This window comes from Chinchilla lanigera, unplaced genomic scaffold, assembly GCF_000276665.1.
Source record: "Chinchilla lanigera isolate Chin_1 unplaced genomic scaffold, ChiLan1.0 scaffold00028, whole genome shotgun sequence".
Lineage (NCBI taxonomy): Eukaryota > Metazoa > Chordata > Mammalia > Rodentia > Chinchillidae > Chinchilla > Chinchilla lanigera.
Window position 1 is genome coordinate 17,424,490 of NW_004955429.1, and position 17,674 is coordinate 17,442,163.

The following is a 17,674-nucleotide window of genomic DNA, read 5'->3' on the forward strand; positions in this document are numbered from 1 at the left end:
CCCACCCCGCCCTGCGCAGCACAGAGCCCTCAACAAGGCTGAGTGGGGGCCTATGGAAGGCAGTAACTCTACCCCAGATAAACCGGTCTCAAAAGTTCCTTTATTTGGGTGAAAGGTAATTACAGGTATTGTCTGTAACAGCAGGCAGCGAGACTACATATAAATAGGCACAGCACCGGGGGCTACAGAGAGCAAGTCCCTGCCACTGCCGCCTTACATGTGGCTCATTTCCTGCTTCCCTTCCTGCCCTGGCCCCCAAATAAAACTCAGTCCACAGAGACATACCGCCGGGCCAGGCTCGCCACATAGCCCAGAGCAAGCCTGCTCTGCGGGCCCGACTGATGCAGGACAGTCCCCAGTGGCTCTCCATGTGATGGGGTCTCTGGGTAGGCACGCCAGGGGCAGCAGCCTCTCCGCCGTGACTTCTGCACGGCCACCACCCACTAGCTCTAGTCCAGGAGCACCTCATGCTCAGGGGCTCTTTAGGTCACTACCCAGTGGCCTTGGAAAATGGATAGGCTGGTTCTAAGAAATCCTCAGCCACTCCTGAGGCAGCTGGGCATCTGGGAGGTGACAAGTGATCTGGACTTTCTAAGAAGACCCAGAGAGACCCATTTAGACAGTTCACTGAGAAAAGGCCCTGGAGGGAGTGCCGGCTCCAGTATGCTCTTGGGCCAGGCTGTCCTGCCCAGGGCCCTTTCTTCCCTCAGATTGTCCTCCCGAGCCCTCCCAGAACCGCTCCACACAATGCTGATGGTCAGCCACCTCCAGGAACCCCTCCCAGGTCAGCCCTGCCACTCCAGAGCCTGCCGCCTGGCTGCCCCTGAGACCGGGGTGCCCTCTCCGCAGGATGGATCACGCTGCATGCACAGTTCAGATGTACGCTGTCTTCCGAAAATAATGTGCTCACTGTGGAAAACAAAACATCCTAGAGAGCAAAAAGGAGAGGGAAAACTTACTCCAATGAAAAGCGCTATCAGAAATACCTACTATAACATTTTATGCATTTACTTCTAGAAACTTTTATGTAGTGTGATTGGGATCATAAAACCCAAAAGGCTTTGAAATATTTTTCCATTAAATGTAAATGAGCATTTCCCTGACCTCTCCCCACTGTGGGACGGCAGCCGGGTCCAGTTCCGGCTTTGGCGCAGTGGCCTCCCACCCCTTACCACTGCTGTCCGTCCGAGGCCAGTTCCCGTCCACCTGTCCGTGGCCCTCCAGGACACAGTAGCCTCCTGCCAGGGTCTCTTTGGGTGAAACCATCTTTGTCCACTTGCATTGTTAACTGGACCCAGGAAGCGAGGGCCACACAGACAGCTTTCCCAGGACAATCATTCCAACACCGGAGCCCAGACTCGGCACCGGAGCGATGCCCATCCAAATGCGTGCAGACTGCTGTGTGCACGTCGCAAGGCTCCCTGTCCCTCATCCTCGAGCAGTGTCCCGCGTCCTGTCGTCCTCCGTGGTGTGGGTGCTTAGAGTCTTCTCTGTAGCATAGGGCACTAGGCCCCAACCTCCACCTGCTGCCGGGTTTCTAAGTTTCCATTCTTTCTGTGGACTTAGGGTGGGCGGCGGCGAACACAAGCGGAGAGAGCACACGTGTGAGAGGAACCTGACGCTGGGTGGGCGGGGTCTGCTCAGTAGCCAGCCCGGGCCGGGACAGCACCAGCCCCTGGTCTCACGTTGCTCCCTCTTGCAGATTGGCCCGGATCCTTGTCCGCCTGCCTGCGCTCAGGCTGATGAGCTCCAACATCACGGAAGAACTCTTTTTTACCGGCCTCATTGGCAACGTTTCAATAGACAGCATAATCCCCTACATCCTCAAAATGGAGACAGCGGAGTACAACGGCCAGATCACCGGGGCCAGCCTATAGGCACGGCGCCCTGCCGGCGGGGGCTCCAGGCCCCTCGGACCCCAGAAGACAGTGGCGGACGGAGTCCGGTATGTGCAGATGTTTCCATGTCAGCTACTCCCCACCTGGTTTCCTCTTACTGTAACCCCAGGCAGTCTCGACTAAAGACTAGGATCTTTTCCTGCCGTGAGAAACGTTTCCATGCCTTTTGACGAAGCAGCCGACTTTGGAACAATCTTTTAACTCAAATTTGTATTATTGATTTCTCAAAGGGCAAAAAACAAAAATGAAGTTTTATAACGTCAGAGACTAGTATTGAAACTAAAAGAACCTAAGAGAACAGTATGCGTGTAAATATATTAAAAATGTCCTTGGAATTAATAGCTACTAATTACCAGGGTAACAACATTAGCACTTTCTAAGCACTTCTTACCAGAATCTGTGACGTCAGCACCATCTTGCCGTGGGCAGGGCAAATGGAAAACTGTCTTTTACTGAGATGCTCATGATCCCTGCGGAAACGCACTGGGCCACAGGAGACAATCAAGCATTTAAGGAAGGAAAGATCGTTCCTGTCCGTGTGCACACTGGTGTCAGAGTGCGTCACGCCGTCCATGGGAGCACGGTGGCCCAGTGGCAGGGAGCTAGACCAAAAGCCACCAGCCACGGGCTGAGGCTTGTCACAGACCTGGCCTGTGACCGTCCGCAGACTGCTGGGACCTGGCTTCTGTGCTGAGCGACAAGATTAGAGTGCAGCCCAGCAGACCGTCACCCAGTTCCACTGGCACTGGAAACGTCGTCACCACGGCTCGCAGCAGCACAGCTCCCGACCCAGGGCCTGTGTGTCTCTGAGGCATTGGACCCGCGCAGCCGGACAGGGCTGTGCCGCACTCTTGTCAACCTGTGTCGGCGCTGGCAGGAACGGGAGCATCAGGATGGTTCTTTGCTGTTGGTTAAACATCCGGGACTCTCCCAGAGCCCCACACTGGTCTTCTCTCCTGTGAGCCTTTTGGGGCCTTCGCTCAGTGGACACAGCAGCGGCCCTCGATCCCAATGCCACATTTTCTCTCCGCAAAAATGACAGTGACGATGGTTTGCAGTGAGAACAGACTCCTGGCTGGGACTGCGCCAGGCGCCCTGGGCTTCCGTCTGGGCTGGAGTAAGAAAGCCCTTCCTGCAGGGTGAGGTTTGCATCTGTGGGACTGAGTCGGATCTGGCTTTGCAAAGTGCCCGGCTGAGTGGGTGCCGGCTGCAGGCACCACAGAGGGTCCCAAGCATTGCCAGCTGCCGCTGCTCACGCTCGTGGAAACTGAGTGTGCACAGCATCTCTGGCTCCCAAATTGCCGTTTGGATCTCGGGGTGTCATCGTAGGTGGCACCCGGGGGGCAGGTGTTGGGGACGTCAGGTGGCCAGTATGAAATGATGATAGGTAATTTTGCCAGCTTGAAGTATGATTTAGTTTTCTAACCCAAGTGTTTTAAATTTTAAAACTAAAGACTGCCCAGGACCGAGGGGTTCGGTGGGTCCCCTTCCTCTGCCTGTGAAGAGTCTAGTTGGGATGTCGCCAAGGGCAGTGTGTCTTCGCCACAGCTCCCAGCTCTCCCATCCAGCTCCTCAGGGTCTGGCGTGAGCACCCTTGAGGGACAAGGGAGAAGGGCCGTGCAGAGCTCAGGGACACAACATCGGAGAAGAGTGGTTTTACGTGGGAAGCTGCTGACTCTGACCAGTGCTGGCCAATTCCAGTGGCCACAGGACATCCCAGATCCCCAGCCTTGCTCTGCAGTGGCCTTGCCTTTGAGGGTCACATCGCACGCCCACAGTCTCGCTGCCTGAGGTCATTTCCAGCCTTCAACTGTGCATCTTGTCAGATGGCTTCAAGTGCCCACCCAGGCTGGGGATAGCAAGGTCTCTGCCAAGGCTGCAGTCCTCACCTGGAGTGCGCACTACGCCCTGGGCCGAGGTGGGACCAGCCCTCAGTCGGGACACAGCTCGGCAGTAACTTCTCGGCCACAAGTCTCTCCGGAAGCACTTCAGACAGTGCTGCGTTAGGAGAGCCATGTGGTCCGTGTGTGGTGGTCATTACCACAGGTGTGAACGGACAGCAGACTGGTAAAGACCAAACTCCTTCAGCAGTGATTCTCAAGTTCCTCCTGGAAGGTGTCTAGACGTACATCAGTCCTTCCAGTGTGCCACAAGTGTGTGCGTAGAGGGAAGCTGCATGCACTGTCCAACCTCTGCTGTGGCCTGCGGCACGGGATCTTTGGTTGTTCTGGTTTTATTTAACTGCAGGGTAGTCGCGCTCTGCCCTCACAGGCTAGCATCTGGCTTGTCACTGTATCAGAGGCAGCTCTGTTCAGAGGTGGCCCCGCATCCACACAGTGTGGACCCTAGCAGGGGGCCAGTGATCACAGGCTCCAAGCTGGTGAGCACAACCCTCAGGAGCATCCCAGAGAGTAGGGTCTGCTGTCCCGAGAGTCCCAAAGCTCACTGTCTGTCTTGTGGTGTGAACATGTGATGTGTAGTGGGGTGGCAGGTGGCAGTGGTGCTCCCATGGCCAGGCACGAAGGCTACCATCTGACACCCCTTCTGCCCACCTATCCCACTCAGCCTGTAGATTCAGAACCAGCCCCCAACCAGGTCTCCTGAGTGTACATGTGTGTACACCTGTGTATGGCATACATAGCATGCATCCATGTACGTAGGTATAAATCATGTGTAGAGTCCCAGCCACCACCCAGCCTCCACAGCGACAGCTAGGAGAGCTGCTGAGGCCCCATTCCAGGGGACTGTGAAAAGGGCCAGGGTCCAGGAGGAGCTCAGAAGGGAGGAGTCCAGCCCAGGGCATTGGTCTGTGCCCTCTAGGTCCCAGGGCCAGGGCGGGGTACAGTATGGCCCAACCGCCAGGACTGGGTGGTGGCTTTTTCTGCACCAGTGCCTGGCCCGACTAAAGGATCTTGGTTGACAGCCAGCAGCCTCCCCAGGCACTGGAGCCATTTGCCAGCTTAGGGCTGGACACGGCCAGTCTGCAGAGCCACTTGGAGGTGACAGCGTCAGTGATGTCTGTGCTGGCCCCAGCCAGGCAAACCCACCTCCCGGCGCAGTGCCTGCTGGTGTTAACCAGGCATCACTGCTGCCAGCTCACTACGGTGGCCCTGGGTCCACACACCTTAAATCACTTTCCCAACTGTAAGCATGCCGATGGAGCCCGCTGGCTTTATTCCTTTCTGTAAGTTAGGGTTTGCACTCTTGGGGTAAAAACTCCCGCTTCAGTATGGATGTGTTTGCCCTGAAAACTACAGATGCCAATTTTCTTTGCCAGATCTTCTGTGCTCTCTCCCTGTAGCCATCTTTCCACGAAACACAGGCCTGAGGGCAGACAGCACAGGAGCTCCCGGGGCCTCGGGGCCGAGCTAAGCTGGCCCGGTGTTAGCAACACTGCACGCAGCCGCAGCACTCAGTGCCTTTCGTGAGACGTGGGTCGCTGAACCTTGTGCATCCCTGTTCTGACGTCATGAGAGTTTCCGTGGAGTCCCACCCCTGGCCTGTTGTGACAATCACACTAAATAAACTGGCTTTCCAGTCAATAAGGGGACCGACTGTCTCTAAATGACTTTAAAGTATCTTCGTGGGGCTGTTACATTAGCAACCTAATAACAAACTGGAAACTCAAAACATATCTTTTAGGGAAAAAAGAAATGTCAGATATTTTTAATGTCCTGCTAAACTTGCATTAAGAAGATAAATTTTGGTCTTGGTATTTACACATGAAAGTCCCCAACACCATTTACCAGTTAAGAGAGTGCTTTAGTTTAACGCAGAGGTAACATCAGGAAGGGGCAGACTGACAGCAAACCCGGCTCTTCATGAAGGAAGGACCCCCCGTCACTGTCACTTCTCTGGCCGTAACGTTGCTCATGGACTCTGCACAGCCACCGCACACAACTCAGTGCCAGAACCTTTTCTACCCTGAAACCAGCGCGCGGCTAGTTTTATACCCGAAAGCTGCGCCTCTCAGCACCGCCCGTAGTTCCTGCTGTAGTCCGGCCCTCCGTACCACGCAGCTGTGTCGCCAGCCCTCGTGAGACGATGTCTGTTCAAGGAGAACCAGGTGTTGGGACCGTTTCTGTAGCCTCTGCCCTTCACAGGATAGAAAATACTGTTCATGCCATTACCTTTTAATTCCAGGTTCCAAACCTGCTGGGAGCTGTGGCGTCACACAGCTTCCGTCCTGTACAAATCAGCTTTGTTACGTGATGGCATTTAAAAACAAGCATGTTCTTTTTAAAGTGGATTTTATATCTAATCAGTGTCTTCAGTCTTGAAGAATCTGCATTGTTGTGTTTGTATATAGAGTGTCGCAGTGCATGAATTAGCTTTATGCATTTTATTAAATGCTGTTTCGATGTGGCATTACTGTTGTGGCTTCATACTACTACCTACATGAGGTTTATACTATTAAAAGTGGATTAAAGACATCTGCGCCGCTCCTCATTTCTCCTCAGAGCTACGGCAACACTGACCCGGTCCGAGTGGGGCAGGGGGCTCTGCAGCTACTGCCACCAGAAGGGACAGAGGGCCTGGGCTCGCAGGCATCATGGGTAGGAAGCCAGAGTGAGACTAGCCTGCCACACGGGTGTCCAGAGGGCAGAGCACAGTGGGGCCACGTCAGACCTCCAGCCAATGAGTCCTCCCAGGAGGGTTCTGCTGTCCTGAAGGAAATGCGCCCGTAAAGAGTCAGAAGTCAGAGGTGGGCATGGTGGTGCATGCCCGTAATCCCAGCACTTGGTAGGCTGAGGCAGGAGGATCATTGCAAGTTCGAGACCAGCCTGGGCTACAAAGTGAGCTCAAGGCCAGCCTGAACTGCATAGCGAGACCCTGTCTCAAAAAGGCAAAAAAAAAAAAGATTCAGAAGTGAGCTGGGCGTGGCACGCCTATCATCCCTGCACTCAGGAGGCTGAGGCAGGGGAACTGCTGTGAGTTCAAGGCCAACTAGGCAACATAACAAGACCCTGTCTCAAAAAAAAAAAAAGACTGCGAGTCCGAGTGAACTTAGTATGTCATGTGACCACTCATTTTACAGGCCCCACGGCCTCAGTGCAGCCAAAGAGCTTTAAACGGCACAGCCCAGCAAACTGCAAAATAACCAGGATTGGTCACATCAGAGAAACAAGGGCAAACCCCCTGGGAACAGGAGTGTTCACACGCAAACTGCTCCTCAAAGTGTCTTCCCAGTTTGTCCCATTTCCATACATTTGTGGTTAAACCCATGTTCTATCACCACCAAAGGACAAGAGAGGATTAGGTGCAAAATCCCACTGGCGCTGGCTCCCACCTGCCGTCACCTGTGACTGTCCACGCCCTCGGTAAGGGTGGCAGTGGATGACGGTGCGCCTGCCTTCCAGCATCGACCCCAAGCCCCACACTGCAGGGACAGAAACCTGTGACCTGAGCGCCCCAACCCAGCAGCCAGGTAGAGGGAGGAGGGCTTCCTCTGCCCCCTCCAAAATAGCCACAGCAGAAAAGCACAGGGCCACCCTGGTACACCAGGTCACTCACGCACACCTGTCTGTCACACGCAGAGCCCTGCCCACCACCCTTACCTGAACCACAAACTGGAACGGCCAGTCCCGAGTGATTATGTCCAGCGCTAACATCACACTGTGACTTCTGTCACCACACTGGCCAGTGACCTTGTGCGGCAGACACTGACTTCCTCCCACTGCATGGAGAAGCTCTGGGCCACCTCACTGCGCCAGTGTCTAACAGTGACCAGGGCTGAAGCCAGGGGACCAAGCTAGCAGCTGGGAGGCAGGGCAGGAAGTGCTGAGTAAGACATCACACAGCCGCTGGCCACAGCAGGCCATGCCGAGTGCCCTCCATCAGCCCAGATCCTGCACAACCTGAGGACCCTGATGTCACGAGAGACCTGTGGCCTGCCCAGGAAGAAGCCCAGTAACCCAGCAGCCATCTATCGGGAGGCCGGGAGAGGGCCGCAAGCAGGCAACAACAGTGAATCTGAACCTAACCCTAATCCTAACCCTTCCGCTCTCCAGCCAGGGGCCCAGCCCACCCGCCCACCCTCAGGACCAGATCCAGCTGCACTGCTCACGGAGTCTTTATTGACAGGGCAGGGGCGTCCGTCCACGCAGCAGCCTGCATATCCTCCCACGCAGGGTCCTCAGACACGGTCCTCACACGCAGCATCCTTGCTCGTAGGGGCCATCTCCCCACGGCACCTCAGTCCTGGGCACTGGCTCTCAGGGCGGCCCTGCCCTTGCCCGTCATCTCCTTGGGCAGGGGCACTAGGCCCGGGCACGGCACCTGGCCCTCCACCTCACACATGCACTCCCGCAGGCAGTACTTCCGGGGCCCAAAGTTGGCCGGGTGGGACAGCCGCTGCCTCTCCTGCTCTTCCTTCTGCAGCGTCTCCCTGTCAGGGCAGAGGGCAGGGTGTGACGCGGGCTCGGCAAGGGGATAAAGGACTGAGCAGAGGAGCTGGAATGCCCCGCGGGGCCTTATGTGTCTTAACACATGGACAGGAAAGGGATGCGATGCAGGTGGCCTCACCCCAGGGAGCCATGAGGCCGGCACCAGCACTGGGGCGCCCTCGGAATGCGCCCCTTCCCTCCCTCCTTCCCACGCCCCAGGCCACACTGGGACTCACTCGCTCTTCCCCAGGATCCTGCGGACGTGCTCCACGATCTCCCCGCTGCTCTTGGTCTCCATGTCCACTAAGACCTGCTCCCCAGAATCTGCAATGAGGTGAAGTGACTGTGAGCGAGACGGTGTGGGCCCAGCCTGAGCAGATGCGTGACCAAGGGGACAGAGCCACGTGCAGAGGACGCTGGCGTGTGGGGTAGCCGGTCTCCGCCAGGACACCCAGCTAACTCATGAGGTCGGGTTGTCCAGTGAGCAGACATCCATGTGTGAACCGATGGCTCAGGCCCAAACAGACCAAAGCTTTACCCACCTTCTCGAAGAGAGGGAAGTACGGAAGAGAGGAGGGCTGGATGGGTCACCAGAGCAGTCCCATGAAGGCATCGGAGCTCCGTGCATGCCCTCCGGTGTGTGCCATTCTCCCAGGTGGAGCCCCGCACCCCCAGGGCTTCCTGTGCCCATGGGCACCCAGTGTCCAGAAGTGTGAGGAACCAACCCGCTTCCTTCCCAGTCACTCAGACCGAGCACGACGCAGAGGCCCCCTGGAGCTCGCAGATGCCCTGGGTGCCCATGCCCTCCCTGGCCACTCCTGCCAGAGCCTAGCTACACCGTCCCCATAGGATCCCTAGGCTCCTCGGGGCTGCCACACCGTCCGCAGCTCCTTCCCAGGGCGGGGCCTGTGCTGTCCCTACACCCTCCTCCCTAGCCCTCGCCCTGTGAGGCCTCATCTCCAGCCAAGCTTGCTCTGTCTTGGCATCAGCCTAAGGTCCTGGGCTCATCAACGGCCAGCTAAACTGTGGTGCTCCCCAAATGGAATACTACTCAGCAATAAACATAGATAAACTGAAGCCCAACACACCAGCTGCTGCCTGTGGTCTCAGCTACCTGGAAGACTGAGGCAGGAGGACTGCTGAAGCCCTGGAGCTCAGGGCCAGCCTAGGGAACACTGTGAGCCTGGCTTAAAAGCAAACAAATGAGTCCCCAGGGTGAATGCAGTCACTACGTATGGTGAACATGTACTAAGAAAGAAAGAAAAAGCAAATGAACCTGCTGCTCTCTGTGTGGCCTGGCGGTAGAATTTGCTTAGGCTCCATGAGGCCCTGCATTCTATCCCCAACACCAACAAACACAAAACAAAGTACCAACACATTCACACGGGTGGATCTCAAAACCACAAAGAAAAGAGGCCTCTGTAAGAAACAACCGAGCAGGACCCCCACCCTCTCGAGGGGCTGTGCACCCAGGGTGGCACCAGGGAAGTGACACCAGCCAGCTGAAGGCTCGGGGAGGGGGCAGGCTCATCTTCCGCCCCGGTGATGGTCCCCAGGTGCAGCAGCCACACAGCCCCTCACTCACCCAGGTAGAAGCGCAAGAAGGGAGACGGGGTCATGTTCTTGAACATCATGATCTGCACCCAGGGGTTCTTGTACTGGATCTGGGGGACGTTGAAAAACACGAACTTCCTGCCAACGCAAGGAAGGGAACTGGTGAGTGCTGGGAGCCGCTGGAGCTGGAAATTGGTCATGTGTGAGGGCAGGACAGAGGCAGAGCGCCTCAAGCGGTCAAGCTGCCTCGGTCTTGAGAAAAACATCGTGCCTGGACAATTACTGTCGTCAGTCGCTAGGCAGCATTACCTCTTGTGATACTACCTTTGCAAAGGTATAAATAAATGCCCCTACTACTATAGTTCAGTTCTCTCGCCCGTCAGGAATAGGTTACTCCACCTGACCCCAGCTCTTGTCTCTTGTCTTTATTTTCTAAACCCTCCTGCCGTTTTCTCTCTCCTGGGGACCACTGAGAGGCCAGCGGGTCCCACAGGTGAGACTCTGGGGCCCCCACTCTGAAGCAGGAGCACAGCTGGAGGCAGGAGGGACACTGGCACCAGACTGGCGAAACTCACCAGGGCAAAGCGGGAAGGGAAAACGAAACCGGAGAGGTGACCAGCGTGTCAAGCACTGGTGATCACCATCGTGAAAATAACACCAAGGTGTTTCACATTCCAGGAGTCGAGAAAACTCTGAAGCCCACAGCCCAGACAGAAGGGTGGCTCCATAAGACCTCTGTAGGGCAAAGGTTACCAAAAATAAATTCAACATCTGCCAAACCAAAAGAAAAGTGTTTGCCAAACAAAGGGCTAATTCCCTGACAGATAGTCACACGTGTCGCTAGCAAAGCACTGCTGGAAGGTCCAGGCACAGCAGGCTACCGCTATCCAGCATCAGAGCCAAAGAAACCAGGACACGGCTGGATCGCCCGCGACAAACTCACAGCAAGGATCTCGGCTGGTTCAAGCTGAAGTATGGGATGAAAGGGAAGAGCAGGTGCCCTGCTGGACATTGCAGCGCCCTGCTCTCCATTCAGGAGCGGGCCAGGAGATAAGCGAACAGCCCCAGGTCACATGACTCTGACCCCGGCTCCCACCACTGACCTGTCACCATTAAGTCCCAAATCCGCCGGGCGTGGTGGCACACGCCTGTAATCCCAGCACTCAGGAGGCTGAGGCAGGAGGGTCTCTGCGAGTTCGAGACCAGCCTGGGCTACAAAGGGAGCTCAAGGCCAGCCTGAACTGCATAGCCAGACCCTGTCTCAAAAAGACAAAAAAAAAAAAAGGAGCCAAATCCACCTGCGTCCTGGAGCTGTGCGGAGGCAGTACCGGTCCACAAGAGGGCAGCGCCTGCCCATCGCCAAGCCCCGGGCCACAGCACTGCCCCGGAAGACCTGGAATGCAGGAAGGTCCCAATCCGGACAGCAGAACTGCGGAGGGCACAGGACAGGCAGGGGGTGGCAGGCTAGACGGGCAAGTCAGCGGGCTCAACCAAAGGGCACAAGTGGGACAGGTACGCGTCATCACCAGGAGACATATGCACATCTGACTTTCGGCTTTGACAAGCAAATCGTGGGGCCCGGGACCAAGGCGGGAGGAGACGCCTGAGCTCCTAGCTCACCGCGAGGGGTGGGGCGGCGCCTGGCGGACCCGGGAGGACACAGGACCGTTCCCGTCCCGCGCTGGCAGGGGGCGGCCGCTTGACAGTACTCGCTCGCGGGCCCCACTCACCTGGCGCCCTCGCTCAGCTCCCCGTGCGTGTTGTAGTTCACCGTCATGACCTTCACCGAGTCCTTGAAAACCACGCTGCCCTGCCCCAGATACTGCAGCGTGCGGCGAATTGGGAAGCGTCCCTTCATGGACATAGTGGCAGCAGACAGAAAGAGCGGGCACGACGCGGGGCATCATGGGAGGCGCTCCCGACAAGCAGCGCGCGCCACGAGGCAATCTGGGATTTGTAGTCGTCCGCTGAGTACGATCATGACCCTGCGCGACCAGGGAGGCGCACACCTGTCCTAAATTCTGAGCACCTGTAGGTCCGCTGACGGTTGGCTCTTCAGTCCCCAGTAAATGCCGCTTTGTCTCTCAGCATCTCTAGTTTTGAAATTAAAAGTTTGAAAAAAAAATTGAAAGTTTGAACCTGCAATTTCTGACTCAAAAACAAACTGGTTTGCCAAAAGAGAAAACAATGGCTTGGAATCCACCCCTTCCGAAGGACTCTGCTCACCCTTCGCTTTCTTAATCGCTAGCTACAAGGGTGAGCGGGACAGGCTCCCCTCGGAGGTAGGTGAGCAATGACCTCAAGGCAGGAGAGGATGTTCCTGAAACACCCGGGCGATCAGAGAAACGCAACTTCATTCAGGGCAGCTGCCCGCTCTGTGCTTGCCCGCTGCTATTCATATTCGCTCTCTCCCTCTGCCTCTCCGAAAAGCTATCATTTTGCAATAAACTCGACTACACTCCATGTGAAGCTCCACTGTCTGAAACCCTTCATCACACACATGAGGAATGGCGCTGTGCTGTGGCTCCTTGCGGTGTCAGGACCCCTGACGTGGATGCTGGATTCACCCAGTGGTGAGCGGCCCACGGGCTTAAAGTTGTTCAAAATATCCGAGCCTGGGCGCCTCAAGGAAGATGTCCTCATAGGCAAGGTGACATCACAGGCTGTGATGTTTATAGACCTTGTTTCCGCAGGTTTCCTTGGCGTTCTGTATCCGCTTCTGTTCCTCAGCTGTTGCGTTTCTGCTGGCTGTCCTGCCACTTTTGATCAGAAGATGGCACACTGTCAGCAGCTCTGCTTCCTTTCCCTTGACCTGCATGCTGTTGCAAGTTTTTTTTTTTTCTTTTTAAACTGGGAATTGAACTCAGGACCTCACGCTTGCCAGCCCAGCCCTCAAGTGTTTTTAATATAAAGTATTAATAGAATTAATATTAATTCTATTTCTCATGCCAATAGATCCTAAGACAGCTCTAATCTCTTAGTGTATGTCAGATGCCATGCATCAGTCTATAAATCGAAGAGTGTCAGTCATCCTTCCATGCAGATATTGACAAAATACAAACTAGTGCTTCACCTGATGGGGGGTACCCTAGTGAGTTAATCAGATAAGAACACGGGGCCCGGTGGAGGCTGTGGACCACCCAGATCCAGGACTTGGTGGAGACAAATTATACCTGACCTCCAGTCTGTAGAGGGACAAAGGGGAACAATTTTTGCACCTCCTACCCCTTCATTTTCCTTTTCTTGGGAGGGCGACACCCTTGGAAGGTGTACGTCCTTCTCCTCACAGATGTGTCCTATTGAGCCAGCTCAGATGCATCCTGTGATGGCGCTGCACTTAGACCTCTCATGACAAGATAGGAAATTGGCTGAAGGTATCGTGTGAGCTGTGTTTGGGGGTAATCCTGACTCCTGCCCACAGTGGAAGTCTGATCCCATGTGGTGACACTCATATGTAGATGGAACCCCTTGTTTGGGTGACCATCTATCCTTTGAGCCAGCTCCTGGCCAGGGGATACTGCTGATGCTCAGAACCAAACAGAGGGGCTGGCTCCCCCTATTCAGGTCCCCTGCAACAGCTGTAACCCTGCATGCATATGCCCACTTCAGGAGCTGCTGGGTGAATTTGGACCAGTTAGAGCCTGACCATCTCTCTGTGCAGGACTAAAACAAATCAAGCAGGTAATTTTTCAGATGATCCTAAAAAACAGAAGGTATCTGACATCTTTTTAATAGTTATAAACTCTTAGGACAGATTCTTAGAGTCAGAAAGCTCCCAAGTAACTACAAGGGCCAGGCGTTACCCTGACAACACACATACTCTTGAGCACAGGTACATTATCGGGCCTGGAGCTGTCTCAGGCTGAGCTGAACCGCACAGTGAGACTCTGTCACAAACCCACCCCTCAAAATGAAGTCAAACCCGTAAATTATTCTAAATTGGCTACTATTGATCCGGGGCCAAATGAAAACCTGGCTACATTTCTTCAATGACTTAAGGAAGGAGGTTCTGCAAAAGCACACCTCATCTTATGAGGGGGGCCTCCCAAAAACAGATTTCTTATTTTATTTTATTTTTTCGGTTTTTTTCCGGTACTGGGAATCGAACTCATGACCTTGTGCTTGCCAGGCAGGCACTGTGCTGCTGAGCTAAATCCCCAGCCAAAAACAGATTTCTTATCCAGTCAGCTCCTGATAAATTCAAAAGAGGTCGTCTTTGTGACCTAAACTCCCAGTGATGACCCACTAAATGCTAGTTGTGTTTTGTTCATTTTTGAAACAGGGTCTAAGTGGTCCAGGCTGGCCTCAAACTGGTAATGATCCTCATGCCTCAGCCTCCCAAGTGCTGGGATTACAGGCGTGCATCACCATGCATGTTTTAGCTAATCTTTTTTTTATAACTGGGATCTAGAGGAGAAAAAGCAGGGAAAGGAATCTAAGATTAAGTTAGAGAGCTGAGGATGTGGCTCAGTGGCAGAGGCAATGAGGACCCCCAGCACACATGAGGCCCTGAGTTCAATCCCCGGCACCACCAAAAAAAAAAAAAAAATCAAAACAAGAGGACACAAAGCATGTGGAACTTCTCACTGCAGTACAGGTCACTGGATGTCACCTAGGCTCCTGGCCCCTCCCCCAAGGAAAACAAGCTACTTGACAGTGTCACCTCTGCTGGCAGAAGGGCGTCCTCCGGTCACAAAAGGCACAGAGGGTTTACATCCCCAGGAGGGAAGGACCCTGGTCCAGCGCCCAGCTGTTGTCCCTGGAATGAGGCAAAGGCTGCAGTCGGTCCCCAGTTCAATCTTTACCATGAAGGGACGGACCCTCGGTGACACTGGATGTCACAGGTAAGACCTTAGCTTCCTGCTTCTTATTCTGTTCTCACCTCCCATTCCGGACAGCTGTCAGGTTATGGGCATCAATGGGACTCTGGTGCCCTCTGCTTTACTCCTCCTCATTGTCACTGATAAAATAATTTCCTCCCCACCCAGGCTTTCTTGGTGATGCCTGAAATATCCAGCCCCTTTGCTGGCCGAGACTTACTGATGAACTGTCTATTGCTCACCTAGCAGCCCCACAATTATGGCCGTGGTTGCCTCTCCCAGCCATGCTGATGACTCTGACCCTACTGACCTTTGTTAAAGCCCTGGTACTGGCACCCACTAAGTGATGGCGCTGAAAGATCCTCACACCTTCCCATGCCGGCAAGAGTATTTCCTTTAGCCAGAAGCCCAATCCGGGTTACAACCTCTGATAAACAAGCTTCTACACCAGGAGCATTGAGTGCCTTGTCAGTCACCTGTGACACCTGTTCTAAGTGTCCAGTGGGACCACTGTGTGTGCACAAGGCAGACGTTCCCAAGCGCCCAGTGGCCCTGACTCGATACTGCTGGGCCAGGCTCCTTTTGACACCCAATGGTTTACAGGACTGAGAGATGTGCGGCCCCAGAGTTCCATTTCCTTTGTTGTTGTTGATTTTGTTTTTTCAGATAGGATCTCGCTATGGAGTTCAGGCTGTCCTTAAGTTCACTATGTAGCCCAGGCTGGCCTCAAACTTGGGATCCTCCTGCCTCGTCCTCCTGAGTGCAGGGGTTGCAGGAGTGTGCCACCACACCCAGCTTTCTAATTCCTTGTTGCCTGGACTGTACTTCCAAGGGGCTCAGGGCAGCCCAATGGCCTGCACAAGCTTTGGCTGACTCAAACACTCTAACCTGCACAGGCAGCACTGGTATACAGTGTGTAGATGACCTTCTTTGCTCTCTGCTGACAGAGGCTCAAGATCATTTGGTTCAAACTTTGATGGCTGGCAGGGGAGATCAAGTCTCAAAACCTGAGGCTCAACTGCTGTCCCCAAAAGCCCACTCTTCAGAGTTTTAACTGCAGAGCATCAAGCACATACAGCTCAGCACACAGACCATCCAAGCCCTCCAGCCCCTAGTGCTAGAAAGCAACTCCAAGCTTTCTGAGGCTTCCCTGGCTGTGCCAGCTGTCACTCCCTGGAGCTGGTCTATTAGCTAAACCCCTGCGTGAGTTCCAAATGCCTCTCTGCTGGAAACAGAGCCGGTAAGAGGCTTATGATAAACCGGAAGGCTCTCTCAAGCCCTGCCTTGGGATGGGCATAACCCACACACCTTTCAGTCACACGGACCTGAGCACCAGGTATGGCTTCAGGGTCCTCATCCAGGGCTCAGAGCCTTCAAAGACCTGGAGGACACCAGTCACAGCAGCAGGACACAGTGGCTAGGGCCGGCCAGGCCACTTCTGCTTTTTTAGCAGAGGGTCCTGTACAGCTACTCGAGGATCTCCTGCCTCTTCTCATTGCTCAGCAAGCAGCTTCCCGTTAGAGTTGAAGAGTTCTCACTGGCTCAGAGAACATCGTCGCTGACGCTATTGAGTTTTATTACCCAACAACCCTGAGGTGTCTCTCCAAAGATGCTCCCCTCTTAACCGCTACTCTACCTCCTACTTGTCTCAGTCACTTTCCCACCTGAGAAACCCGCACCCAACGCCAACTTAAAAAGCTGTCACTGCCAACAAAAGTGACTGTACCCACTGCAAGGGCTGTCGGTCCAACCCAAGGCGGCACCCGGAACCAAGGCGCCGACAGGCCGTGAATGTGTGCTGCATCTCCTGAGCCTGCGCTGCTCCTCTGCCCACCTGAGGGCCTCAGCTTCCGTCCCCTGCTCACCTCAGAGTGCCTGAGACTGGCCTGTGTCACCTGCAGAGCCAGGTGGACGCCAGCTGAGGTCAAACGTGTCCCCCTTGCCCTACACTAGAGCAACAGACAATACTAAGAACTGTGGTTCCTATCGTGAGCCAAGGCTGAGGACAGCGTGTGCAACGGGTCTCTCGCGTCAAAGGCTATAAGACCTGTGCCAGGGATTTGTCCTAAACCCTGGGATCCAAGCCTCCGCACAGGAGGCTGCAGCTCAGGCTGTGGGCCGTACCAGGGCGCTGGCAGGCTGACTCCGCCCAGTTGCTTAGTATTTATTAACACTTTTATGGGATGGACAGAAGCTTTTGTGTCTAGGTCTGAAAAGGCTACAGAAGTATCTGGAACACTTCCCCAAGAGACTGTCTCTAGATTTGGGTTTCCTAGGCCGCTTCAAAGTGACAACCGTCCCTCTCCCACCTCTCAGGTGGTAGTGGCTAAAGTGCTGCCAATGGCTGTGAAGCGCCTGTCCAGGCCCTTGCGCACGGGCCCACAGTCATCCGAAGTGCCGCACGATCAATCTGCCTTTTGTGCTGACCTCCATTAAGCGTGGAGGCCCAGTCCTGAGGCCAAGGGCAACTCCATTAAGTATCCGACAATAGACACTACAAAAATGTAGGTTACAGATATTGCCACAAGGGCCCTGAGCTCAAAGGCCTAGAACATTATCTCATTAAAATACACAGAGCTGGACATGGTAGCACATGCCTATAATCCCAGCTTTCAGGAGGCTGAGGCAGGAAGGTAGCTGCAGGTTTGAGGCCAGGCTGGGCTACACAGTGGGTTCAAGTCCAGCCTGAACTGAAATAGATCCTATCTCAAAAGACCCACCTTTTTTTTTTAAAAGAGACCTCCTCATCCTGCGAAAGAACCTCCAGAAGACTTGAAATCACTACCCAAGCACACTTCAGTTCAGGGTGTACCATACGATGCCACCCCACCTTCCAGCAGGGGGTTACATGCACCTTGGTGCTGGGTGTCCTTCCGCTCATGGGATTTTGCAATGGTCACCTTCTGGTCCTTGTGTTTCTGGGGACACAGGCTCACCATGGTGCTTACAGGAGGCTTTAGTTACCAGTCCTGTCCAGCCATGTTTTATCTTTTGTTTGGGATGGACCTGCTCTCTA

At 54.6% G+C, this 17,674-nt stretch overlaps 2 protein-coding genes across 4 annotated transcripts in view; one reads left to right on the top strand and one right to left on the bottom strand.

Moving 5' to 3' along the window:
* Positions 1 to 6,331, top strand: part of Nr2c2 (nuclear receptor subfamily 2, group C, member 2) — a 44,631-nt gene extending 38,300 nt beyond the window's left edge. Inside the window, exon 13 of one of the 2 annotated variants that reach the window (XR_261352.2) lies at positions 1,703 to 1,791. Coding sequence is in view for 1 of the 2 variants with exons in the window: in XM_005387074.2 (XP_005387131.2) it covers positions 1,703 to 1,877 (175 nt within the window). In the remaining variant the exon portion in view is untranslated. Of the gene's footprint in view, positions 1 to 1,702 lie in introns of both variants that reach the window. The other variant, XM_005387074.2, reaches the window with a different exon arrangement.
* Positions 81 to 11,758, bottom strand: Mrps25 (mitochondrial ribosomal protein S25). Of its 2 annotated transcripts, XR_001234495.1 has the most exons (5): positions 11,569 to 11,758; positions 9,870 to 9,976; positions 8,521 to 8,608; positions 7,966 to 8,286; positions 81 to 928 (listed from the first exon to the last, which is right to left on the bottom strand). XR_001234495.1 is itself a non-coding variant. In XM_005387078.2 (4 exons), exons 1-4 carry the CDS (start codon positions 11,700 to 11,702, stop codon positions 8,094 to 8,096), a joined length of 522 nt encoding a protein of 173 aa, XP_005387135.1. In that variant the 5' UTR covers positions 11,703 to 11,758; the 3' UTR covers positions 7,954 to 8,093. The 2 variants fall into 2 exon arrangements, 1 of the variants encoding a protein (XP_005387135.1); XM_005387078.2 differs by lacking the exon at positions 81 to 928 and having other exon boundaries at positions 7,954 to 8,286.
* Between the last annotated feature and the right edge of the window lie 5,916 nt (positions 11,759 to 17,674).

Coding starts and splice junctions, on each gene's coding strand:
- Mrps25 (XM_005387078.2), bottom strand. CDS start 11,702: ATGTCCATGAAGGGACGCTTCCCAATTCGCCGCACGCTGCAGTATCTG. Junction 8,609..9,869: donor CTTCTTGCGCTTCTACCTGG/GTGAGTGAGGGG, acceptor ACCTCATTGCAG/ATTCTGGGGAGCAGGTCTTA. Junction 8,287..8,520: donor AGGATCCTGGGGAAGAGCGA/GTGAGTCCCAGT, acceptor CTGCCCTGACAG/GGAGACGCTGCAGAAGGAAG.